The sequence below is a fragment of the Leptonychotes weddellii genome, chromosome 1, assembly GCF_054177405.1.
Source record: "Leptonychotes weddellii isolate Sample4059 chromosome 1, ASM5417740v2, whole genome shotgun sequence".
Taxonomy (NCBI): Eukaryota; Metazoa; Chordata; class Mammalia; order Carnivora; family Phocidae; genus Leptonychotes; species Leptonychotes weddellii.
Genome location: NC_138369.1, coordinates 21,360,676 through 21,388,578, shown reverse-complemented (window position 1 = coordinate 21,388,578; position 27,903 = coordinate 21,360,676). Strand labels below are relative to the sequence as shown.

The 27,903-nt window shown below is 36.3% G+C and overlaps 1 protein-coding gene across 1 annotated transcript in view; it reads right to left on the bottom strand.

Moving 5' to 3' along the window:
- Positions 1-597: 597 nt before the first annotated feature.
- Positions 598-27,903, bottom strand: part of APPL1 (adaptor protein, phosphotyrosine interacting with PH domain and leucine zipper 1) — a 38,836-nt gene continuing 11,530 nt past the window's right edge. The window contains exons 5-22 of the mRNA XM_081819776.1: positions 24,549-24,636; positions 23,912-23,953; positions 23,075-23,133; positions 19,745-19,891; positions 18,816-18,898; positions 17,963-18,121; positions 16,879-17,067; positions 15,224-15,266; positions 13,817-13,873; positions 11,437-11,528; positions 10,883-11,065; positions 9,277-9,329; positions 8,363-8,537; positions 8,236-8,272; positions 7,489-7,635; positions 6,677-6,727; positions 6,092-6,181; positions 598-4,807 (exon numbers count right to left, since the gene is read on the bottom strand). Coding sequence (XP_081675902.1) covers positions 4,661-4,807; positions 6,092-6,181; positions 6,677-6,727; positions 7,489-7,635; positions 8,236-8,272; positions 8,363-8,537; positions 9,277-9,329; positions 10,883-11,065; positions 11,437-11,528; positions 13,817-13,873; positions 15,224-15,266; positions 16,879-17,067; positions 17,963-18,121; positions 18,816-18,898; positions 19,745-19,891; positions 23,075-23,133; positions 23,912-23,953; positions 24,549-24,636 — 1,842 coding nt within the window. The 3' untranslated portion in view covers positions 598-4,660. The remainder of the gene's footprint in view (positions 4,808-6,091; positions 6,182-6,676; positions 6,728-7,488; positions 7,636-8,235; positions 8,273-8,362; positions 8,538-9,276; positions 9,330-10,882; positions 11,066-11,436; positions 11,529-13,816; positions 13,874-15,223; positions 15,267-16,878; positions 17,068-17,962; positions 18,122-18,815; positions 18,899-19,744; positions 19,892-23,074; positions 23,134-23,911; positions 23,954-24,548; positions 24,637-27,903) is intronic.

Sequence of the window (27,903 nt, the reverse complement as noted above, 5' to 3'; positions counted from 1 at the left end):
ATGAACCAGCTCCTGGTTTCATTGATCTGTTCTATTTTTTGTTTCTACATCACTTATTTCTGCTCTAATCTTTATTATTTCCCTCCTTCTGCTGGTTTGGGGTTTTGTTTGTTCTTTATCTAGTTCCTTTAGATGTAAGGTTACGTTTTTTGAGATTTTTCTTGCTTCTTGAGGCAGGCCTGTATTGCTATAAACGTCCCTCTTAGAACTGTGATACCAGTTACAGAATGTTGGCTAAATTTTTATTTCTATATGTTCTATCCTGCAGGTAAGCACAGGTTTCTATATGTGAAAAAATGAGGAAAGAAACTGAGGAGACATATATTCAGCCACCCCTGTGTAGCATTTAGATGGCACATCACTAAGAACACAGTGGTAGGTAGGATGATGGAGGTCCATTTTCACCACAGACCCAGTCAACATAGCCTTGTTGTTTATGTTTAATGTTAGTATACTTTTTTAGCATAATATAGTCCATCTTAGGGAAACTGAAGTTACAGGATTTCTTTGTGATGTGGGGATTCATGGCTATACAGACTAATTCAGTAAGCACAGATGTAAAATTACTTATAATTTTCACATTAAAAACTTGCAAAATTTGCTGGCATGAATAATTTTTATTTTTTTAGTCAAATTGTGGTGTCCATTTATAAGTGAGTAGTGGATTATAGGTATGTCAATATACAAATATATTTAGGATATACATGCACTTAGATAAATTACATAATTCTATAGTTTCATCCACCCTGGACTTTTTAGAAGTATATATATTTTATAAAAACAAATTAGAACAGGAACTCCCAGAAGAAAAGAACTTGGTGTTATAGGAAAGTATAAAGAGCACATGGGACAAATATGTATTGGTATTAAAATTACAGGCCAAGCCCACTTAAGCTGGTGTACACAATAACCTGCCCCTTTAAACATATGTATTATTTCTTTGAATAGGGCCAACCATAGCAAGTATATATTGTCTGTAACATGTCTAGGGTAATTATTGAGAAGTCTGTTTTTCTAAAAGAAAAAAAAGTCACTAGTGATGAATTTGTATTCTCAGTTAAGTGACTTTTTTTTTTCATTTTAGCTGTTACGGAATTGCAGTGGGGCTAGATGTGTAATTATAAGTGTCATAACATAAGAAAAAGTCCATATGTTTCACAAGCATCATCTGGAATTACTTGAAGAAATAAAATTCGGAGTATATATCAAATACTTCATACAAAAAAGACTATACAAAAATCATGGACTTTATTATACATTAAAAATCTCCTAAAAGCATATATCCTGAAGCCTTGTCAGAGAATACCTACTTTGACAAAATGAAAAAAATAAGCTCTCCACCCCACATGTATACACCATTACATAAAGTTGAGCTCTTCAATTCTAAAGGGAAATGTAGCATGATTTTTAATTGTATATATGCATGATTAATAGTATCAGTGAGATAAGAACCAATTCGCTAGCATTACAAAATCACCAAATATACAAAGCGGTTTTGCACATTAGTTATAACTTAATCCCAGTTCTCATATTAGCTGAAGTAAATTACATGAGTACAGCCACAAGAGACTAGCTAAAAAGTGTAGTATATAGTTCCAGTTTCAAATCTTTAGGTGTTATTAATGCAGAAGAACAAAATTCATGAAAGAAGAGTAAGCCAAAGTTGCTTAAAATAAAATGAAAGGCTTGCTTGCTACAATCAGTGTGTTTGAATATTTAAAGTACAATTTGAATGCTAGGAGGTTGTTGTCAAAACCAATGTTAGTATTTTCATTTTATTAATTCAGGTAGCAGGTTTTGCAATACACGGGATCTTAGGGTCTGTCAGCATTTATAGTAAGATTCAAATCTTAAATATTTGTAGTTCCTACACATAACTCAAAATTAACTCAGATGCCTTTACAAGACTGTATGTTACGTAGAATGTTATGCATACCCTAATACCCTTTTCCCAAGCATAAAAGTAATAATTTTACCACCCCTAGGGCCTGAGAATTCTTTTGAAGTTAAACACAAACTAATCATTGTAGAAATGACAAAAACTAGACTGGCTTTGGGGGCTCTGTTCAGTCCTTTGTTAACAGTTTTAAAATTTTTAAAGGGAGAAGCAGTATAATTAGTTTCCTATCGACTTCATTACCATCGTTACAAAAGTACTGTTTTTATAGGTAGCAGAGTGCATAGCTGAATTAGGTAGACTTTCTTTTCTTTTAAAGAATCAATTTTGTTAATTTCTAAAACCATCAAGTGTAAGTTTGAATTGGAGAAAACTATCCCAAATTCTAATTCAATTACCATCAAAGCACTCAAGAGCCAGAAGGGATTTCAAAGGGTAACAAACCAAGATCAGCTTTAACATTATACAGAAACCCACGGGCAGCCTTCTTCAAACAAAAAGGCAAGTTTTTTAAAGTTGATGCCTAAATATCTGCAGTATGCAAAGTTCGTATAGTCCTATAGCAATGGACCAAAAGTTGAAATATCTAAAACTGTTAATCCCACACACGATTTCTATTTGGTGTTGGAAGGCTCTTTGGTCTGATCTGTGGAAATGGATGTGTTATTGTAGAAAGTCCTATCAAAACAGGACTTGAAAGGAACTACAGGTCTGTCCAGCACCCTGAAGTCTGCCAGTGCCTTTGGCTCTAGCCTTCACTTTGACCCAGCGAACTAACAAAGGGCAGCACCTCATTACCAGGCACAGCACCGGCCTAGTAAAACTGCCTCCTAAAGCTGACCGCCTTCATTGTAGGGTGACAAGTTTCATCTGAACTAAGGGAGGTGACAACTTAATAGCATAAACAAAAGACTTTATGAAACAGAGGGCTGACTAATTCTCAAAAAGATCTTAAAAGCAGGACCTACCGTGACTAATCAAGGGCTGACCACAGAAATTTCAACTTCTACCAAAGGAATGATACACCAACTATTGTGAAAGCATTCCCAAAGTAAGCACAAAGTCAACTTTCTTCAAAAAGTATTCCATAAAGGTCTATTTTGTTACTGTATGTTTTGTGAATATAAGGCTTCAAAATAATGATTATCAAGTAATCATTACTCCCATTTGGCACATGGATACAAAGAATATCCTGATCCTATATGTAATTATCCCCTTCCACAGAAAGCAGTGTGCACACAGTGTGAAACAGCCACACTGTACTGTGAGAGCTAAAATAGATGCCGTCTCTAATTCAGAACTAAGACAAGACTGTATCAAAGAACAAAGGGCTTTTCCCTTATATAATTAGTCATGGAGTGGCTAATCTCTTGAAAATTTTAGATGTATGACTATGTATTTTATTCAATATATTTAACTTGTTTCTATATAGTTTCACATGTGAAACAAAGGAAACATAATTTCTATCAGCAATGTTAAAAAAAAAAATCAAGTTTTGACATGGCAGTAGGGAAATGTCATTTTAACCTTGGCACCAAACTAAAATCCTTCCTTGGTCACTCTTAAACCAAACATTCAATTTCCTTTCAATCTTTCATGGAATTAGACCTTTTACTCATTTGAGAGTACAAGTATTTACAATAATTAGTGCAAATTATTCTATTCTCATATATTAGTTATTTGCCTTTGTGGATATAAAGTGGTGATCAGTATTTTATCAAAACATGGAATTATGAAAATACTGTGCATATCAGTCTGAAATTTAAAAGATTACATTTTCTAAACTAAACTCTGGGCATTTTTACTTTAAGCAGGAAACAACTGTTATAGAATTTCTTTTGAAATGTCACTTGATTTTCAATAAAAATTATTTCACGCAATGCAGAAAATACGATGTGTTATCCTGTAACAATATCTTTACATGTTAAGTCCTAATCTAAAATGTACTTGAACAAAAAAAATCCCTTTTAATAAATTCCAAAATCTTATTTTAATCATTACTGCTCTGCAGCAATAATTCAAGTCCCAACCTGAGAACTAAGAATGTGATAATTAAATGCCATGGGCTGTATCAATCTTGAACTGAAGACACTTAAGCTTCTTTCCCACTGGCATCAGGCGGGAAAGAAGAAATTGCTCACATCAGAGAAATGTGAGCAATCCAAGAAAGTGCCCTGAAATCACAGTACCACCTGCCACAATTTGAAACCTTAAGTCTAAAATCTTTTTTCTAATTATTTTATATAAAAGTTCTATTGCACATTTAATAATTAAAATATTTGCAAATTTGTAGAATTCTCTGTATAAAGGGTTTTGAACTGATTCAGTTGAAAGCTTCCTCACTGCCAGCAAAAATGTTCCTAATGAGAAGAGGGAGCATATCCATGAATATCTGAAGCTGAAGAATAAAAGGTTTCTTATGGTCAGAGCCAATTACAATGCAAGATAAGTTCACAATTTGAAGGAAAAAAGGCTTGAGCAAGTGTAATTCCTCAGCAATCTACTTCAAGGAGATGAACAGGTTTCTCTTTGACACGTGGAATTTGATGTTACTGCATAGTATATTATTTTTAAGGAAAAAAAATCAATGCAAACCTAAGTGACCAAGATAATCTTATTTTAAAAAATGAAGTTAAAACAAACAAGCAAATATAAACTTTAGTCTCCTTGATATTTCAACATAGTTGTTACCTTGTGCCATTTCACCACAGAAACTGTCAATAAATTCCAAGGGGGAATACCAACCAAAAAGCAAGGATAAGTTCATGCTTCTGACTCTCTTTTCTTTCCTTCTTCTCCCAAATCACTCTCTTCTGACTGGCTACTGCTAAGGACAACAAACTGCCCCTCACTACTGGCTTGGTTTGGTCTACTGGAAGCAGCTATCAACCGACTTTGTTCTTCTAAGTCCTAGTAGAAAAGACAGAAAAGAAACTAAGTTTTATTGTTTGCAATCAAATGCAAAACTATGCATTTAAAATACATACTTGAGAGCCACTTCAATCCTTCTGTCATAAACATTTATGCATAATTCTGGCAACTTACTGAAAACAAAGGCTACATACAACCAGTGTGACACCAAAGTGAATTTTGGCACCATTTTAGAAATCCTGTAAAAGCCAACATTGCCTTCTTCTCCATTTTTTTTTTTTTTTTTTAAGATTTTATTTATCTGACAGAGAGAGAGAGAGAGAACAAGTAGGCAGAGAGACAGGCAGAGGGAGAGGGAGAAGCTGGCTCCCCGCTGAGCAGGGAGCCCGATGTGGGGCTCGATCCCAGGACCCCGGGATCATGACCTGAGCCGAAGGCAGCCGCTTAACCGGCTGAGCCACCCAGGCGCCCTGCCCTCTTCTCCATTTTTATGGCCAACCACAACATTCAGACCATTGTTCTCTCTCACAGTCTACCACATAAAAGACTCATAATGGATCACTCCACATCCCCACCCTTCCCCCTCTGTCCAACTTATCTTGCTAAATTAGTTGTTGCCCTCCCTCAGCTTAACCTAGCAAGGAAGCTTCAACTTCACTGTCATCTGCATCACATCCCTCTCCTTTGTCCGTAAGTCCAATCCATTCCCAATTCCTGCTGATCTGTACTCATTAAGTATCCCACAAACGTCTCTTCTCTTCCACTGCTACTGCCAATGCCACAACCCATAACTGGGTCTTCCAATCTCACGCCTCACTATCTAATGCATTCTCCAGATTTTGCTCTGAAACTTGCCTAACTTAAAATTATCCTGTTGGATGGACAATGATTTGACACTCCTGGTAGCATTAAGTATTTATATAAATATATATACATTCCTGGAGACCAATAAAGAGGTCAGCAATGGCAGTTAAGTCTACACACACACACACACACACACACACACACACACACACACACACACGCGGCCTCTCAAAAGACCTGCTTTGATAGAAACAACCTTCACTGGAATATGGAAATATAAAAGTTCTGGTATGTTTGCTAAATGGCAAGTCAACTACATGTCAGTAACTATAATGTAAACATCCTCTCAGAAGACGATGTCTTCCTTTTCTGCTGTGCTATGAACCATCTGGTTATAAAGTGGCTGAGGAAGCAGAAACAGACTTTCACTTGGAGATTCAAATCTGAAAATCACAGTCCTATATTAAGGAAATCTCATAAACTTACATCAGAGAAGATCTAGATACTAGGACTACATACCTTTTCAATTTGTTTTTGTTTGCTGAGTTCTTTCTGTTGCTTCTCTTTTACCCTCTCTATTTCTTTTTGTTTTTCTGACGCCCGACGATCCTGAAAAACAGATGAATACAACTAATGAATATGAAATAATTTTAAATTTTAGACTTTTCAATTAATATTATCTTTGTAACCTTTTCACATTTTTTATATTTAAAGAAAACACACTAAAAATTTACATTCATAGTCACTTATCCAAATTCTAAATGTTGTATCAGCAATAGTATCCACTGATAACCTTGCACAGCAAAATCATTTTATTTCCTTGCTAATATGAAAGATCTTATATTACGTTAGGTCACATTCTTGGAGGGGCACTTGGGTGGCTCAGTCGGTTAAGCATCCAACTGTTGATTTTGGTTCTGGTCATGATCTTAGGGTCATGAGATCAAGCCCTGCATAGGACTCTGCGCTCATCGAATAGTCTGCTCGAGATTCTCTCTCTCCCAGGCCCTCTGGCCCTCTCCCTGCCTATGCACTCTAACTAAATAAATCTTAAAAAAAATAAAAAATAACATTCTTGGATAATTAAGTATTTTGGATTCTTACCAGTTCTGCATGCAAAGCTATCTGTTTTGCCAGACCAACAGAATCGCAAATCTAAAAGGGGAAAAGGAAAAACTCAGGCAGTTCTCACATCGAAGTAATAATTTCAAGTATCTAAATGGCTGATGTAACTAGATTGATAACTCATTATAATATACTGCTTCAAACAAAAGCTGATTTAAGAATGTTCCAGCCCCAGGGCACCTGGTTCATTTGGTTAAGTGTCTGACTCTTGATTTCAGCTCAGGTCATGATCTCAGGGTCGTGAAATCAAGCCCCATGTTGGGCTCTTCGCTCAGTGCAGAGAATGCTTAAGATTCTCTCCCTCTCCCCCTACCCCTCCCCCCTGCTCATGCTCTCTCTTTAAAAAAAAAAAAAAGAATGTTCCAGCCCCCAAATGAAGCATCTGTGTATTTTCTTCAGAGTCTCTGAGTTTCTGCTGCTGGGTCTCACCTCTGTCACATTCTCAAATTCCTTACTGAAAGGGTAAGATCTGTAAAGAATGAAGCAAGGAGATGCTGATGCTGCTCTAAGCTGCAAAGAGCTGAAAAAGGCTGATTATGGGAATATACTGCATTCCCAGAGTAAGTTAATGAGGCCAGAAGATTGCAGCAGTTACCAATGGCCAGGGAAGACACGGTCTGTAGTCAGAAGGCCCAAGCCACCCACCAGCTCAGCTATCTTCAGAGCCAACAGGCTTTGGTCAAACAACTTTGTTGGATTAAGCCAAATTTGTTTTTTTCCAGAAATCTTACTAAGAACTTCAACTATGATATATATTTTGTAACAGAAACACGTTTTGAAAAGTCATGTACCTTTTCCCCCTCATTGTTCGATTCAAATATATAGCAGACTGATGACAGATTACTTTCACTTCTCCCTCCTGATGTCCGAAGAACAAATCCAAAAAGCCTCTTATTTTCCTGATGTGTAGCGTACAAAACTACACTGGGTAATGGAAACTGCCACAGAAAATATCAGAAGCAAACATGAGATTTTTCAAACACAAGTGCACTCTTCTACATGACAAATTCAAGTACTAAGTTATAAAAATATTATAAACAGAACATTAAAGCCAATTTTCTTAACAGAATGGCAATCCAAGAACAAAAATGTCGTATTTGGCTTCGATTACCAGGCAGGATAAGACATTGTTGAATACTGAATTTATTAGTCATTTACACATTTTACAAAATCAAATTCATTAACAAATATGGTCCATACTGTTAAATGATTAAGAGCATGTACTTCCAGCTATTTCAACGCAGATAATTATAAAATAAACTCAATCATGTTCACCTTTTAATTCCGACTATTAGTGTTTATCCCTTAACCAAGCAGCATATATCATATACTAAAAAACTAAGTATCATACCAGATTGCACTGATTCTTTAAGTATATGGAATGTTCAATTATAAATTTTGGGGGGAGAGGGGATTATAACTTAGCCAATCATAATTAATACCATATTTCAATACATATGATCAGAATTATTTTAACGATATAGACATGTACATGCACAAAGAGACTTCCAATAAAGCTTTAAACACATAGAACTCACTGTGAGCCGTGTAACTTGTGTCTGTGGATCAATTAACCTATAATTAAAAAGTTGGAAAACAAATTTTAATTAGGCTGAAATTAAACATTTTTTCCTACAGTTTTTTAAGGGGGAGGTCATTACTCACTTTAAACAATCACAAGTGACCAATAAATGTGATTCTGTCATACGAAAGATGTTATGGATGGCCCGGGCAGCTAAGATTTGCCGCATTGTTTCATAAACAACATCTGGATTGTCATCTGATTTCACCTCCATAGAACCAAGGAATCGGACAATAAATAACTGATGAAGAATAGAATCTACAAAAGAACAAGGTACATTACATATCTTTAAATCCCACACTTCCCTTCCTTAAGAATAAAATACACTGTCACCTTTTAGATTTTCTAGTGAAAAATTCAACCTAGTAGAAGTATTTAGAAATTACTCCTAACTACAGTGTTCAAGTTATAGGGAAATTAAGGTCTCTAATTCAAATAGCAAAAGGTTAGGCTTCAACAACTGATGGTTCTGAGTAAAAAAAAAAAATTCCTTGTACTATTCTTATAGCTTTTAAGTTTGAAATTTATCAAAATAAATAGTTACTGAAAAAAGAAAAAAAAGTTAATACTCCCGTACCAGAAGAAAACATCAGCTCCTAGGAAAAGCTTAAAGGATATCTTCTGCATTGAGAATTTGCATTGAGAATATCATCCAAAGTATGATATTCTATAATTTTAATGAAATCTTTAAGCCTAATTAAGTTCTGCTGCTTTGAGTACTATGAGCAAAAAGAAAACTGTGAAGTAAAGCTTCACAGTTTGAAGCTTATATTTATTCTGATGTATGCATCAGAATAAATATAAACATCAGAATAAATATAAACAACATTTGTTGTTTACATCATCAGATGTAAACATAATCAGAATACATACATCAGAATATAAACAACAAATCAGAATAAATATAAACAACATACATCAGAATAAATATAAACAAATTCTTCACACAGTTTACTGAGAATTTTTAAAATTTAAGAATACTGCACATCTGTTTTACCTTCAGTTTCAGATTTTGTACCTCCTCCAGATTCTCCAAATGGATTTGTGCGCCTGAAAAGTTTTTAAAAAGTTAGGAACCAATGGTCAGTTACTATGAACCATATGGAAGAAATCTCAGTCATTGAAACTGGAGTTAAAAACTAAGCATCATGAAAACTTGTACATACGTTTTTAAAAAGCTCTAAAATGCCCCATCCTGTTAAGGAACACTACTGATGACCACCTTACTCTGATGAAGGCCCTTGCCTTCACACTTAGTAGGCTGAACTCAATGCTGCTGCATTCTAGAAAAGGTGGATGAACTGAAATGTAGACATACATACATATACACACACACAACCCCCAACATCCTATAAACCACGTTGCAAAAGTCCTTGAATTTAAATAAAGAGGGACAGAACAGCTGATTTAGCTTCAACTTTAGCTACTTGAGAAAAATGCCAGGGATTTCCCAGGACTGCAAAAACCTCTTTTTAGGTCCTCCAAGTACATATCGCAAGTTAATTATGCTAATTTGAACATTTTCTAGTTTTAAACCTGTATTTCTCAAGGCATATGTAACAGAATGCAAGAAGAAAAGCTAATTAGTGATGGGAGCTACCTCCCTCTTCAGTGTGAGTTGGCTCTTGGCATACCCACAACGAAGGAAAAAAAATACAATTCAAAATAGGTTTTGTAGGCTAAAAGAGAGCTAAATGGTTTTAAAATAATGTTGGCATTAAGATAACATGAAATCGATCTCTCTAATTCATGTCTGAACTACTATATCAAATGCTAAGTATATTTCTGTGATCAAATACAAATTATTTTTTCTTGGTCACAACCATGTATATCCAGATTAGTATCAATTTATTAGGCGTCCAACCTACTTAAATAAATGATTTGCCATGACATTTTCCTTCATCCCAGAGCCAAAGAAAAATTCTAACAGCTTTCACATTTATCGTATATAACCAAAAGATGATTTATTAATAACTCATAGCATGATAATGTTTTAGTACCTTCCTGGAGATTTCTTATTCTGACCCAAGATGATTTTTTTTTTTTAAAGATTTTATTTATTTAATTTATTTGACAGAGAGAGAGACAGCGAGAGAGGGAACACAAGCAAAGGGAGTGTGAGAGGGAGAAGCAGGCTTCCTGCTGAGCAGGGAGCCTGATGCGGGGCTGGATCCCAGGACCCTGGGATCATGACCTGAGCTAAAGGTGGACGCTTAACAGCTGAGCCACCCAGGCGCCCCAAGATGGTATTTTTCTTACAAACCTACAACACATGTATTACTCTCAATTTCTAAAATATTGTCATGACCTAAAGATAGGACTATCAACTTTCTTCTGCAATTTTAAGAGCAAATACCAGAAGTAGATCTGATAAGCAATTCAAAATTAAATATTTTTAGAACTAAATTATCTTCACTTGTTTAACTGAGGCAGAAAACAAAGAGAAAAACCTGCATGATTCTTTCCCGACTATTGAAATTAGGTAATTAAAGAAAGTACAACATAATTGATACACATATGTGAGAGAGGACTCTCAAATGCAAAAAATGGAATCATAAGCCTTACAGACCACAGAACAATATCCCTGTGATGCCATTGCCCACCTGCCTCCCTGGCCAAAGGCTTTTGCCTGGCCAGGCTGATCTTCACACACGGGAGAAATGATGTCAAACTGTATTGGAGTATCTGGAGCAACGAGAGAATCTAGAGAAAGGGCAGCCAAATTTGTGGACTCAGATCCTAAGGATCCCGAGCTGCTAGTTCGAGCTGTCAGTGGCCGAGATTGTCTAAACACAGAAGAAAACCAGAGACATTGCATTTAGTTTTCTCTTTTTGAAACTGAATACAAACTATGAGAAAGAAAAATAGTTTTATAAGCCAAAGAGAAGAGTAGAAGAAATTTCAATAACAGACTTTTCTTGCCAATGACTAAATTCAAAAACATAAATGATCTCAATCTATAGATAAAGCACTAGGGCAATTTGGAATTGTTACTTTTTTAGCACTCTTGCCGGTAAATTTACCAACTTGAAAATCCTTTCTATGTTTTGGAGAAACTATTTCATACTAATGTAAGTAGCACTGCTAAAATCAAAGTGTTCGCTAACACTTTCAATAGCCCATATACTTTTAAATAACCCGAAGTCTGGTAACTCACGCTGCCGGCCGCAGACTCTCGTGCCTCTGCTGGAAAGACGGGGAAGGAGTGACCGCCTCCAAAGCGGACTGATTTACTCGTGCAGCAATTTCCTATTTTGTTTTTTAAAAAGGACTAGAATTAGTAAAGCAAGGAAACCAAAAGTTTGGATACAACTGTCAGAATGTTCTTGAGTTACATTTAAAATGCAAATTGGAGTTACTAAAGTAGTTCCACATTGCCTTAACATTAAGATACATATTGAACTTCATAACATTATAACTTAAGCTTCCTCTTACTTCTTACAGACATAGATCTTTAAATATTTAACTACCAGATTTTTTGGATTATTAGCACCTAATAACAGCACCTACTATATAGGTACTCAATAAATTTGCTAAATTAAATTGTAGGAATAGCCAAAATATCAAAAATATTAAAATATTTTATAACTATACTGCTGAAGTTTTCATGATCTTCCAGAATATATTTATGCTCAGAAACATCTATGTATTTAATTGATGAAGTTATATCGATATTTTCTGGCCCAAAATCTGAAAGAAAAGCTTCCTATAAGAAGTATTTTTAAACTTATTGTTCTATTTCAAACACTAGCTAGCTACATAAAATAGTATTTACATTAGGAAAAAAATCATAACATTTTTGCATCTCTGTGTCTTATAGTTAGCAAAAATATCAAGACAATGCCACAAACTGATCAGAATTTCTTCTCTCATTAAGTACAGAAAAAGTAATTCTGGATAATCTGGAAAATACTACTTAAAATTTAGAGTTCTGATAATTTGTGGGGAAAAGTAAGATAACCCTCAATTATTCAAATCCAAACATTGCATTCACCATGTATTCCCTAGGTATTAACAGGTCATCCAACTTCCATTTTAATTTTTTGGTGCTCCCAAGTAACATAACAGAAAGGAAAAGCTAACCTGGCAAGAGATCAAATTACTGCAAGCAAAAGGTTCCTCTACAATTAGCACTGATTTTCTTAGATTACACTCATAAGATTATTACAAAACAGAAGTTACTAATATTTTGGAGGTCATGAAATATTGTTTCTTTGGTTCAAAACTTGTTCCTAGGCATCTAAATCCTGTGTGTCTTGGCTGGTACCGCAAAGCCATTATGATAAAAACAGAACTCTTTCAAATTGTTCTTCCGTTCACTTGAGCTTAAAACCTGAAAGTCATCTTTAATTCATCTCCTTCATCCTTTACATTGGTCAGTTACTAACTAGTCCAGTCGATTTCTTTTTACCTCTTTATACAGTGCAAATTATTTCTTCTCTCTTCTCTTGGTTACCACCCTGTCCAGACCCTCAGTTCATGCCTGAACTAGGATAACGGCCTCCTGCATGTTCCCAGATGCCCCTGTCTAATCAACCATTATACCAACAACAGTTTTAGGACTTAGAAGGGTAGGGCTTCCTAGAGAAATCAGCCCTGCTCTGCCTCAACTGAAATCATCAGCCCCGCATAGCCCTGAGAGGCGGCCAGGTTTACTGCACAGATGGGCCCACTGAGATTAGCAGGGGTCACATAGCTCCTGCCCTAAACCAAAGTCTTTTCCCAACTACGCTGCATTGTGGATCCACTTGATTCCTTCCAGAGTTCTCTGCACCACTGGGTTCTGCGTGTATATTTGGATTCACCTGTACAGCTAAGTTCATCTGGTTTGATACCCTTGCTACTCAAAGCGTAACTGGCAAAACTTAAGAGTTCAGGCCACCTCACCCTAGACATAATCTGCATTTTAACAAGATCCCCAGGTGTTTTGTATGTACATTTCAGCTATTTTTCTCTAACAAGAACCTTCAACTCCAATTATACTACTGGTTTCATAAACACACCATTTCTGCCTTTATGCTTTTGCTTCTCATATCTGCAACTTCTTCTCTTTTCCTCAAAACATGAACAAATCTTAGCCAGCTCAGGATTCTACCATCTCCACAATTTTCTCTAAAACTAAAGTCCACACTGATCTTAATATTCTCAAATCTTAAGCTTTTAGTCATTACCGTACACTTTGTTACATAGTTTTATACACAATGTAAAAGTTTTAGTGTTGTATTTCCATAGACACAGGCTCCTGGAGGGCAAAGCCATGGTTTCTTTTTCTTTTGTATTCTTCTCCATGGTGCTCAACCCAAAGCTAAACACAGCATTGATGCCCAGTAAAAACTTGTTAGCTGACCAATTTCAGTTACTTTTGAAATAATTTATCTTTCTAGGAAGACCAAATGCTCATACATGGATACATTAAAGCAGTTACTCATTCAAGGGCAAATTAAAAGATTTCAGAGCTTGAGGAATTATGACATAAATAATAAATTAATAATTATTCATTTTTGCCAGGTCTGGATACCATAAAATAATAATATTACCTCCGGATTTTCACTTAAATATATTTGTTTGGATATGTTATTTATTGTACAGATCCACTGCAAGAGAAAAAAAATAGAAAAATGTGATTAATATTTTTTTTCCTATACTGCTTCCCTTCTAAAAGAATCCTCAATATTTCACTGCATAGAAGTTTCATTAGAAACACATAACTGGGGTGCCTGGGTGGCTCATTCAGTTAGGTGTCTGACTTCGGCTCAGGTCATGATCTCACGGTCCTGGGATCGAGCCCCAAGGCAGGCTTCCTGCTCAGTGGGGAGTCTTGGGTCTCCCTCTCCCTCTGCCCCTCCCCTCCACTGGTGCTCTCTCTCTCTCTCAAATAAAGTCTTAAAAAAAAACAAAGCCCAAATTAGCTTCATAAAAGCAAATAAAAATATACCAATAATGTTAAGTTATATTTAATAGTCTATATTTGTCTTTTAAATCACTCCCCCCTCTTAATCCCCATCAAATAAGATAGCCTGGACTCAGATACCATGATTAACACCAATAAAAAAAAAGTTAAGAGCTAAATATATTCCCAGTGAATGCATTTTACATACCTCCCTTCTTTTGGATTTATAGCTAATTAACATAAAAAATGCTCTCTTCCACATTTTCTACTTCATACTTGAGGACTCCAGTCCATGATGAGCCTCATTAAACTAATAATCTGTTTGGTAAACCCAGCAGAGAGCAGACATTTATTTGTGTTCCTCACAAAGCAAAAACAAGTTTTAATACCTACTCCTCTCCACAAGAGGTAAATAAAAATAAATCTCTATATAATTTCTAACCTTGTCTTTTACCAACACAGTTTTAATACCAGATAAAGTGGCTCAAAATCAACTACAGTATATTTTCATTGAAGAATATGTCTCAGGACCAAGTTTCTGAAGCGTCAGTTCTTGGTGGTAACTTACCTTCCATATTTGGTGTACTAGAAGTAAAAATGGAGCCAAAAATAAGAGACTCGTGAGGAAGAACAGACTCTCCCAAATTTTTGTTTTTCTGTCTTTCATTTCTCCAAGGTTTTAAGTTTTACTTGCTTCCTGCCATGCTATATCAGCTGCCACTATGTCCTTAATGCAGCAAATACTGTCTCAGAAAGTTGGTGAGAGAAGGGAATAAAAGTGTCACCTCATGATACTAACAGCTTGCCAGAAAGCAACAGTCACAAGGTCATTTCTGAAGTTGAGCCTTTAAAAAGACAGACACCAATGATCTCTAAAGTCTCCTCTTATAGGTTTAGCTATAAAGTCCCTGTGAAACTTGAGGTTGCTTGAGGACAATAGATTTTTATGAAAAAAAATTTTTTTAATTAACTAGGATTTTCCACATTTCTATCTTAATATTTAGTTACTGAAATATCTTAAGATGTTGCTGAAGAACTTTAGATAAAATTTTACCTCCTCATGGTCTTTTTTACTTTCTGCTTGCAAAATTGAAGATCTGAAAAATAAAAAAGAAAGAAGTTTGACCCTCAATTTAAAAAAAGATCTGAGAAAATTTTTTATCTTTAAAAGTACATATAAAACCAATCGGTATCAAAACTAAAAAAACCCAAAACACACAACCAATCAGTATCTTAGTTAGGAAAAGGAGACCACCTGGGGCATCTGGACTCAGATTTTAACAACTCTTGACTCTGGCTATCCATGCCAAGATGTACCAAAAAAGAAACATGTGCTGGTTTTCAGAAGACAGCCCATAACAAAGGTACACTGCCAATAAGACAATGCATTTCAACTTTCTGACACTTACCATATATATTTCAAATGTAAATCAGTGATCCTAACAGAAAACACTAATTGTACTCATTATTTCTCCATAAATACAGTCAAATAAAATCTTTGAATATAGCAATCACTAACATTGGGATACTTACCTTTTCTATAGATGTTATTTTAAGAATTAGAGAAAAATTACTAATTTTGAATCACACTAGGAATGTGAAATGGGAAATCATGTTAAGCATTATTAGCAACAGAACTGAAAAAAATGTAAATTCCTGTACTAACATATTAACAATTTGGTAAACACATGGACTCCCAACATCCAGCATGATAAATGAAATTAAACAACTGATAAAAGACCATGAACCATAACACCTTAACATGTTGCTTCAGAACAGTAAGATCAAAAACAGTATTTTAAGTAGGAAAAAAACTGCAGATAACTTAAACATCTATCATTAGAAAAAATTTTAGATTATGGTATATATCCTTAGATGGATTATAATGTGGCCATTGTGAAATGTTTTTAGTAAGTAGCTGCAGATCCAAAGTGTATATACAGTATTTCCTCAAGTATTTTTTAAAAATGTAGTTAGAATAAAAACTGTAAGGCAACAGACCAGAAAGTTAATTGTCCCTTCTAGTTAGATTATAGCTTTCTTTCAATATTCAATACTCCTTTTCTATATTTTTCTGTATTTTCCAAAACTTTGTTCTAAAGGCTAGTCTATGGATTCTCATTTAATGCAAAGGTAACAGAAGTCTTAAAAATGTCATATACACATTAATGGACTAAATCATTAATTTAACCAGAAATATTTAACATTTAAAAATAACATTAGTGTTTGTACTTACTACATGTTAGGCACATTACATATATTAGATTTCTCTTCCATATAGGGATTATAACTCCCACAACCCCCATTTCACATGTGAAAAAACAGAGATTATGTAACTTGTCTAAGACCACACAGTAAGTAGTAGATCCTGAATTTGAATTTTCTGACCCCAGGGTTAGGGCTCTTTCCACTAACTTGTGCTGCCTTCCCCCATACGGTGCAAAATTTTCAGTGAATGGTACCCTAACATGAAATCATAGGTTTTTATCTATCATATGCCCTTGTTTAACAACCTCAAAATATTAAGACATCATTTAACCAAGTCAGAAAGGAAAATTCAACTCATTTCTATGTGATTAAAAAAGAAAATTATCTTAATACATAATAAGCTTAAAGTAGCTATAAAATGTCTGAATGAGAAGGAATTATTGTGCATTTCAGTAACTTAAAATATGCCAGATTTTATTAATAGCAGGAAAAAATACTAACTTTTTTCCGTCAAAGGAAGTGATCTGAAAACAGTATCGCCTGTCTTCACAGTCCACAGCCATTACTGAGCAGTTGTCAATGTCCATGGCCAGGCCGCCTGCCACATCCCCACGCGCCTGACTCATTAAGTTTCCACCCTGCGTGAAGTAAAACTGTCTGTCCCAGGTAGATGACACCAAGCCTGTTTTACTAAATGAAGAAAGTACATTCACTCTTCAGTAACAACACATCTGAAATCTCATAAGCCAGACACAAGATAAAGCACATCACAAAGAACCAGCTTGCAAAAAGGCACAAAGATGCCTAGAAAATATGTTTTTCAGTCTCTAAAATAAATTCATGTATGTTGAACCACTTTTGTGTTTGTGTGTGTATTTCAAAAAAAAAAGCTGGAAGTTATCAAATTGCAACTGTTAGAATAATGTTCCATAAATTATAGTTCAACCTTCAGGAGAATAAATTCAAAAGAAAAGAATTCATCTTACTTCTAAGGTTAACTTGCTTTACCCTATCTTTAAATAAAAACTAAAAGTTGACCTGATGGTATAATTACATACATTTTAAATGTATAATAAAAATGATATTTAATAGCATTTATGTAATGCTAGATTTATCTAAATTCAAATTCGTTTCACTTTTAAAATAATTCTAAATTATTCAATAAGTATCTAAACAGAATTTTACTTCTGAAAATTATTCATGTACTCCACCTGGCAAAAAGCTGGCAAAAACACAAATACCCTAACTAATAAGATTCAACCTTTAGTAAAACAAAATAATTTAGCAGACAATATCAATCATATATTCACTTCATACTACCTTAGATGATAAACAACATATGAAAATAACTATAGGGACGCCTGGGTGGCTCAGTCGATTAAGCATCTGCCTTCAGCCTAGGTCATGATCCCAGGGTCCTGGGATCAAGTCCCACATCGGGCTCGTTGCTCGGCGGGGAGCCTGCTTCTTCCTCTGCCTGCTGCTCCCCCTGGCTGTGCCCTCTCTCTCTGACAAATAAATAAAATCTTTATAAAAAAATAAATAAATAAAAAAGAAAGAAAGAAAATAACTATAGTTTTCTTACTTCCTAGCATTAAGGTATCCAGCCTTCCGGGTTAAGTTTCGATTAACAGGAAATTTCGTGGGATCTGGGTCAGGCACATATAAGGGGTCACTGGCTACCTCCAAATCTTCTATTGTCTGCTGCATGGTCTCTACATCATTGTCCATTTCCCTACGAACGCTAACACAGAAAACATATTATTTACTACCAACCACAACAGAGGACTCCTGACCAATCATATTTAGCTATATATTTGCTTTGCATATTTTTTCTTAAAGAGAGCAAACAGTAGCATGGGTGGTTAAAGTAACATGAACGCATGATGAAAAAGCTTTACATTTTATTTGAAACTAGATATTCTGGAAACAATACCAAGTTAAAAAACAAATGAAGCCACACTGAATGCCTAACGTTGGAATAATTTTCAAACTGTCCTGCATATCTCAGACTGACCACATCACTGCTCAGAATTTTGAACCTGCTTAGAACTGCTTGCTCTCTTTAAGCTTTCATGGCTTAGAAAGCAAGATTTATTTAGTAACTCCCAACCATCCCCCACAATTCAGATAATTGTGAAGATAATGAATTTATGGATAATTACTATTACGTGTCTGTTATATACAGATTTTTATAAAACATAGTTTAGAATAAAATACCATCAGACTTGACAGAGCTATGAAATTCAGAGTTCAGATTCCATGGAAAAGATGGTGAATAACCCAAGAAGGATCCATGAGCCACGTGAGACATAGTCTCATGGGCAAGGAAGACAGCCCCTCAGGAAATTCAATGCTAAATATTTTTAGATTATGGCATTTAGCTGTTAACTTAGTCTCATAACTTCATTTTCAATTTTAAGGAAGAAAGTACTTACTTCTGTACACTTGTTCCAATATTAGTCAAGAATTCTTCCAGCTGGTCATTGAGATTTTCAGAACCCATCTTAAAGAAACTTATCTGGGGCAAGAGGGTGTGTGAGTGGGAGGATGAACAACAGAAACCCACACATTTACAAGAAACACAGTGAATCATATAAACAATCTCCAAGATACATGGTAAAGAACAAAGGAGTATTCCCATTTGTGTACTAGTTTACAATGACTTCTACTGGGCTTAGAGCCACTGTAGAAACCAGACTTCAATTTCACCGTACATCTCTGTAAGCAATTTATAAAATTGGAAAATGTTAAAAGATTTTAAATAAGTTATATAAACTATTTCATGTTTTACAAAGATAAATTTTATATTGAGGAATAATAAGCACTCATATCTGAAGGCATATTTGAATTTCTTTAAACTCTTAATTTTTAGGGGTGTGCCATCTCATATTACCCAAATTTACTTTTCTAGCCTCCTTCCTGATGCAAAGCTCTTGGGACACTTTGGAGTTCATCTATTATTTTTAATTCAGGAGGTATGCAAGGAAGAGGAGACAAACTCAAACTTGCCCATTCTCTTTCAAATCTATTCCAAAGCCAGAGTGAATGAAAGTTCCATCAGTAGGAGTAACTCCAGAATTCATTTAGCTTTCTGTTTCCTGTCCCCCTGTGATGGACAAGGCCTAAATACCAGGTAAGTGGTTTCATTTACCCTAAAAAGTATGTGAAATCTTCATTTGCAAGGAAAACCATTCTAACTTCCTCAAAATAGCATTCTGAGGACATTTTAAATTACTTTTGAAAACACAGATCCAAATAGAGTATTTTGACCTTAGTCTGTAATAGCCTTATACTTAACATAAATATCAAACTTAATAGAAAGTTTTTAGGACAGTTATAATCCAAAACACAATATAGTATTTACCTGAGCTTGCATGTACCCGAGTAGAGGTTCTAACAATGCTATTTTCTTTTTGTATTGAAGAGTATTTAATGCACAAAAATAATGCATCATGGTCTGGTGTTGTTTTTTTCTGGAAGTGTAGACATCTTCTGTGACTTCATACTTTACCTTTGAGTATAAACATTAAAAATACTATTAATTATTTAATTATGTAATTATCTTTAATTATCTTTAGTAGTGGCTGTAGGGAAGAGCCTACCCAAGGAAAAAAATGTAATACACATTAGGCTCTTCTCTCTTCTTGCTTTCCTTAGAATACCAAATCAAGTACTAAGAATATTCTAATACACCAATGACTCCCAAATTTTAATGTCTCACCCTTCACTTTTTTTTAATTTTATTTATTTGAGAGAGAGAGAGAGAACAAGAGAAAAAGCATGAGCATGGAGAGGGAGAAGCAGACTCCCCACTGAACAGGGAGCCCAATCCAGGGCTCAGTCCCAGGATCCTGGGATCATGAGCTGAGCCGAAGGCAGATGCCCCACGAATTGAGCCACCCAGGTGCCCCTTGCTCTTCACTCTCCTAAGTGTCAGAGGAAGCACATCTCCAGCTGGGCTTTTGTGTGTGTGTGTGCACACGAGTGTGTAAATGTGCTGGACATGTACAAAACTGAATACAGTATCTTCCCCACAAAGCCTGTCCCTCTGTTTCTTAGCTTTTTTTCTTTTTTAAGATTTTTTTTATTTATTTGAAAGTGAGAGCGAAAGCAAGAGTGGGCAGTAGGGAGGGGCAGAGGGAGAAGGAGAAGCAGACTCCCCGCTGGGCAAGGAGCCTGATATGGGGCCCGAACCCAGGACCCCCAGATCATGACCTGAGCTGAAGGCAGATGCTAAACCAACTGAGCCATCTAGATGCCCGTTTCTTAGCTCTCTTAATTATTTCAAGATCTACCCCATCATCCAAGAATCACAGGATTCCTTTTTGTTTCCTCCTCCTACTATGTCATGTCAATTCTACTTACAAAATATATTCCAAAAGTATTCCTTCCTCTCCTCTTTCAACAACGACCTGAGGCTCTCCTAATATCTTTGCAAACTATTCTGGTACCTTTTCAGTTGGATTCCCTCTAGTCTCGTCCCCTTCACATTTCCATTAGTATTTGTATTGTGTAACACAACTGCATGGTGTTTTCCACTTATAATCCTTTAAGTAGGATTCCTTTAAGCAGGCTGCCCACTCCCTCTAAATCAAATTTCAAAGTCAGTGACATAGTAATCTGACCTCAAACTACTTTCTTGTATCTCTGCCATACCTCCCCAAATATATCCTATGCCCCAGACACATGCCATTATCATAATAATTATTGCTAGAATTTAAAAAACTTGCTACAAGCCAGGTACCCTGCATGTATTATCCCATTTCATCATCACAACTACTCAGTTTTTTTGATAGAGAAATAAAGGCTTGAAATTAAGTACCAGGGTGTGACCTCAGGCAAATAAGTGGCAAAGCTGAGATCTGTCCTCCAGCAGTGAGACTCCAGAGCCAGTGCTCTTAAGCTTTACATTCTCCGGTGTCTACCATGTGCTTCTGCAAAGACTGTTTTGCTTCCAGGAATACCCTCTCCCCAGTCCCAAACCAGTGACGTTCACTCATCTTCAATCAAGCAAATAGCACCTCCTAAAAGTATAGCCTTTCCCAATTTACCAAAGTTAACTGCTGCTTTGCTTGTGCTCTCCCAACATTTTGTTAAGACTGCTATTATTGTACTTAACTCACTGTTAATTCACGTGTTCTCTTCATCCTTATACGCTGGCATCTACTCCAGCTACATGCCTTCACACAGGAAGCCTTCGATTAAGTGTGTATTATTCACTCCCTGGGGCTAGGAGTGGAGCCTATTCACACTATCACCCCATGGTACCCAACATATAGCAGATGCTCAAAATTTTTTCAAATAAAATTGGTAAAATAATGTTTTTTAAACTACCTAGAATAAAAACAATGAAACTGGAAGAGCCAGAAGCAATGTAAAATACAACAAAATTCATAGCTAGACCCTTTAACTATTTCTCTAAGGCAAAGTAACAAAGTAACATAGATCTCAAAATGTATGTTTTTTATTAATATTTGCACCATCAAGTATTCAGTGAACTAAAATTAGAAATGGAAAGCTCGGGGCGCCTAGGTGGCTCAGTCATTAAGCGTCTGCCTTCGACTCAGGTCATGGTCCCAGGGTCCTGGGATTGAGCCCTGCATCGGGCTCCCTGCTCAGCGGTGAGCCTGCTTCTCCCTCTCCCTCTACCCCTCCCCTACCTGTGCTCTGTCAAATAAATGAATAAAATCTTTAAAACAAAAAGAAGAAATGGAAAGCTCTTTGTACTGAACTTTGTGAGAACTGCAGTCAGAAATGGTTAAGGTACTCCCTTTACCGCGTCACGGTAGCTGTTGCACAGTAAATCATACCCAGTCCTGCATTCCCCCAAGTGATCACAGTGCCCCTACCAGCAGCTGTGGCCAAGGCTGCAGACACCAACAGAGACCACCTCACTCGCTAACATTTAGTGGACATCTTGTCGTCAAACCTTGGATTAGGAAAAAATGAGCTTAAGGAGCATCTAGATGAACTTGTTAATATTTTGTTCTTTGTTCTTTACTCAAATGCATTTCTCCTGAAATACAGAGAAATATTTCTGGATTTGGAGAAGTATCAAAAACTATATATATATGCATATATATATGTATTCCCTGTAAATGCGGAGGTCCTCATAACAATTTCATTCAATTATGTATGCAACAACCAAGTGGCTAGGTTGTGAAAGTTTTGTATTAACATTTTCATTTCAGTAAATTTTAGAATATCAAAATCTTTTCTGAACACCAAGTGGCTAGGTTGTGAAAGTTTTGTATTAACATTTTCATTTCAGTAAATTTTAGAATATCAATTATGTATGCAACAATTCAACTTTTTAACCACTTTATCTCAGAAGACACTTCTGAATACATACATGGTCAAATAAACAGAACACACACAATGTTATCAAAACACAAAGCAAAAGGAGGCAATGTTATATACTGGGCATCAATTACACTTTTGGAATAGTTCTGTTTACTTATCAAATTTTGTCAGCAGAAAAATAGTTTGTTCAAAGAGACAATTATTAACTGTCTGATAATTATAAGAAAGGCTTTGAAACAACTAGAAGGAAAGAATAAACTAAGGGCAATGTAGCAAAACACAAAGTAACAGGCAGGCTACTGTTTTTAAACAGGAAAAAACTAGTGAAAAAAAATCTAATGAAACAATTGTTAATTGTGATACTAAAGAAGCAAGTATGTATCTATCACACCTTGTCATTTTCTCTTTTTTTAGACAACCGGCTATATCTGTTAATTGCAGCATCATGATCTGGAAAACAGAAATAACTATTAACAATAATATAACAGTACCTTACCAAACTTATAAATGCTTTAAATAGTCTTCACATGTGCATCTTTCAACGAATATGCTAAAGCAAGAATTCTCAAAATAAGAATTCTTTAACACATAGTTCACTCCACCCAAATGTTCCCACAGTCAAATTTCCCATGAAGTATCTTTCTACTTATTAAATTGATTAAAAAAAAAAATTCTAAGGAGACTGTATTCCACTGAAAGTTTTTTAAAGTATTTTTTTTAAAGATATAATTTTATTATTTATTTGACAGAGAGCAAGAGAGCACAAGCATGGGGAGCTACAGAGGGAGAGAGAGAAGCAGCCTCCCCACTGAGCAGGGAGCCTGATGCGGGGCTCGATCCCAGGACTCTGGGATCATGACCTGAGCCGAAGGCAGATGCTTAACCAACTGAGCCACCCAGGTGCCCCTAAAAGTATTTTTTAGTACAAAAACAGCAAATGCTCATTAAAGAAAATTTTAGAGTATATAGGAAAACAAGGAAGGGAAAATATTATATCAACTCCTCTGGTATTATTAAGATAGCAAACCACAAGATTTGGTTTCCTTTTAAATTTTTCTTATAGCACAAATAGTGCAACTGAAAAATAGCACTGATTTATATAATGTTAACTTACACTTTTAATTAGGTTCATTTTTTTCAATTATTACATAGAATATGGCCACAGATTTGTGTTGATAAAGAAATGCATCACTGTGAGAAATAATTGTGTAAAGTATTCAGAACTTACCATTACTAGCAATCTGAAACACTTCCTTTAATGTCAATATTTCTGGAAAAGTTCAAGAAGTTTCAATTTAGCATATTTATGAAATATCTAAAATTTTGTTTAGAAAGCTCAAGTCCAACATCTTTAGCATGTCTATTTCCAGATTGGTCTCCTGTCACACCCAACACATCCAACATTGCAGCCACACAAAGTTTCTCATCAACCACAAAACAAGACACGTATTTCTCTAACCCATACCTTTGTGCTTTCTAGTCCCTCTAACAGAACAATGACTCTCTCCTCCTGGCAAAAATGCCTCTTCATTGTACAATGCTCATGTCACATCCTTGGTGACACCTTTCTGACACCCTCCTGAGCCCCCATAGTACCTTGCTCATTCCCTAATTATAAGAGAATATCATAAATACTTATTTTACCCATCTCTTTCTCTAGGCTTTTTCGAGGGAAGTGACACTGTATTCATATCAGTATTCTTCTGTATCTAGTTTAACATCTAACAAGAGCTCCTATAAATATCCAGTGACACATTAAAGTGGTACAAGCTGCAGTCAGAAATGGTTAAGGTATACAGTAATATGCACTTTACAAGTATTGATCTGATGGCTAACGGAGGTAAACATAAACTTGATTTCATTACCTTTTAGATCTCTTTCTTTAAACTGGGTAATGGGAAACATCATGGCATCAGCTAGCTGCGTTGAAAGTACTGCATGACAAGAGCTAAGCTAGTAAAAGGAAGACCAAAAAGGCTGAATAAATAACTATACAGAGACATTTAGCCAGTGTTCTAGAAATTAAACAAAACCTAATAAACAGATGTTGATACATTTTACATAAGAGAACACTCAAAATTATGTGATATACTATAAAATATTATACAGCAAAAAAAAAAAAAAAAGAATCCATTTAAAACTCTTAGAAAAAAACATAGGATAACCTAGGATTTGGCAATGGTTTCTCACATATGACACCAAAAGCATAAGCAACAAAAGAAAATATAGATTGGACTTCATCAAAATTAAAAAGTTTGTGCAAAGGATGTATCAAGAAAGTAAAAACACAGGGGGAGGCGGGGAGGAGCAAAATGGTGGAAGAGTAGACCTGGCTTTCGTCTGGTCCCAGGAATTCAGCTAGATAGGGATCAAACAATTCTGAACACCTACGAACTCAACAGGAGATCGAAGAAAAGAATAGCAGCAACTCTCTGAACAGAAGAGCAACCACTTTCTGGAAGGTAGGACGTGTGCAGAAGCAAATCGGAGGCAATATTCGGGAGGATAGAGAGCGGGGGAGGGGGCCTCCGTCGGCCGCTTCTGGCAAGTGATAGAGCCGCAGAGCACAAAATCGAAACTTTTAGAAGTCGGCTCCGCTAAGGGACGTCGCTCCAGTGGCTAAGCGAGGAGCGGAACCCTCTCTGGGACAGTGTGGTCTCAGGACCCTCGGGGTCACAGAAAGACCAGGGGTGCCTGAGTGTGGCAGAGCTCCCAGGTATCGGAGCGGGGAAGCCGGCTGCAGAGACGGAGATGAGGCGCGGGCTCTCAGTTTGGGGTTGCCATAGACCATGATCTGCGGCACAGTCAGGCCACTGCTCCTCCAGCAGGGACCCAACAAGCGGCAGATCCAGGGAGACTCCCCTTCCTCCCCCGGGAGGAGCAGTGCAGGAGCGCACCGCAGGGATCTGCTGGGTTTGGAGACTCCACACAGGGTTGTGTGCCAGAGATAGAAACACTCGGTCACAGGCCAGGTGAGCATGGAGTGCGGCCGGAGACGGGAAGACAGGAGTGATTGACTGCTTTTCTCTGGGGGCTCACTGAGGAGCGGGGCCCTGAATTCTCAGCTCCTCCGGGGCAGAGATTGGGAGGCCGCCATCTTCACTCTCCTCCTCCAAAGCTGTATGGAAAGCTTGCAGGGAACAAAAGCTCCCGAGAGCAAACCCGAGCAGATTACTTAGCCCGGACCCTGCAATGACGGGGCAATTCTGCCTCCGGCAAAGACATTTGGGAACCACGGCAACAGGCCCCTCCCCCAGAAGATCAGCAAGAATAGCCAGCCAAGACCAAGTTTACCAATCAATGAGAATGGCAGAACTCCAGCGCTAGGGGAATATTGCACACAGAATTCATGGCTTTTTTCCCCATGATTCTTTAGTCTTTTAAAGTTAATTTTTAAATTTTTCTTTATTTTTTCTTTTTCTATATTTTTGAATTTTTCTTTTTCCCTTTTTCAACCAAGGTTGCTTATCAATCCCTTTTTAAAAATCTTTTATAATTTTCATCTTTATAGTCACATTCCATCCCTTCATCATATTTACCCTTTTTTTGGTATATATATAAGTTTTTCTTTAAAATTTTGGGAGGCAGTTTCTTCTAACAGATCAAAATATGCCCCAAATCAAGTGTGTGACCCTGATCTATTCACCAGCCTGATCATATTCTTTCTTTTTTTTCCTTTTTTTCTTTCTTTCTTTTTTTCCCTTTCTTTTCCCCCTGGTTTCGGGTCTCTTCTGATTTGTTTAGTGTATATTTTTCTGGGGTCGTTGTTTACCCTGTTAGCATTTTGTTCTCTCATTCATCTATTCTCCCCTGGACAAAACGACAAGACAGAAAAAATCACCTCAAAAAAAAGAACAAGAGGCAGTACCAACCGCCAAGGACCTAATCAATACAGCCATTAGTAAGATGTCAAAACTAGAGTTGAGAATGACGATTATAAAGCCACTAGCTGGGCTTGAAAAAAGCATGGAAGATACTAGAGAATCCCTTTCTGTAGAAATAAAAGAACTAAATTTAACCAAGTCGAAATCAAAAAGGCTATTAATGAGGTGCAATAAAAAATGGAGGCTCTAACTGCTAGGATAAGTGAGGCAGAAGAGAGAATTAGTGATATAGAATACAAAATGATGGAGAATAAAGAAGCTGAGAAAAAGAGAGATAAACAACTACTGGATCACGAGGGCAGAATTCGAGAGATAAGTGATACGATAAGATGAAACCATATTAAAATAATTGGGATCCCAGAAGAAGAAGAGAGGGGTAGAAGATCTATTGGAGCAAATTATAGCAGAGGACTTCCCTAATTTGAAGAAGGACACAGGCATCAAAATCCAGGAGGCAAAGAGAACCCCTCTCAAAATCAATAAAAATACGTCAACACCCTGACATCTAATAGTAACAGTCACAAGTCTCAGAGACAAAGAGAAAATCCTGAAAGCAGCTCGGGACAAGAGGTCTGTAACCAACAATGGTAGAAACATTAGACTGGCAACAGACCTATCCACAGAGACCTGGCAGGCCAGAAAGGACTGGCGTGATATACTCAGAGCACTAAACGAGAAAAATATGCAGCCAAGAATACTATATCCAGCAAGGCTGTCATTGAAAATAGAAGGAGAGATAAAAAGCTTCCAGGACAAACAAAAACTAAAAGAATCTGCAAACACGAAACCAGCCCTACAAGAAATACTGAAAGGGGTCCTCTAAGCAAAGAGAGTCTAAAAGTAACATAGACCAGAAAGGAATAGAGACAATATACAGTAACAGTCACCTTACAGGCAATATAATGGCACTAAATTTATATCTTTCAATAGTTACCCTGACTATAAATGGGCTAAATACCCCAATCAAAAAACACAGGGTATCAGATTGGATAAAAAACAAGACCCATCGATATGCTGCCTGCAAGAGACTCATTTTAGACCCAAAGACACCTCCAGATTGAAAGTGAAGGGGTAGAAAATCATTTACCATGCTAATGGACATCAAAAGAAAACTGGGGTGTCAATCCTTGTATCATACAAATTAGATTTTAAACCAAAGACTGTGATAAGAGATGAGGAAGGACACTATATCCTACTTAAAGGGTCTATCCAACAAGAAGATCTAACAATTTCAAATATCTATGCCCCTAACATGGGAGCAGCCAATTATACAAGCAAATTAATAACAAAATCAAAGAAACACATCGACAATAATACAATAATAGTAGGGGACTTT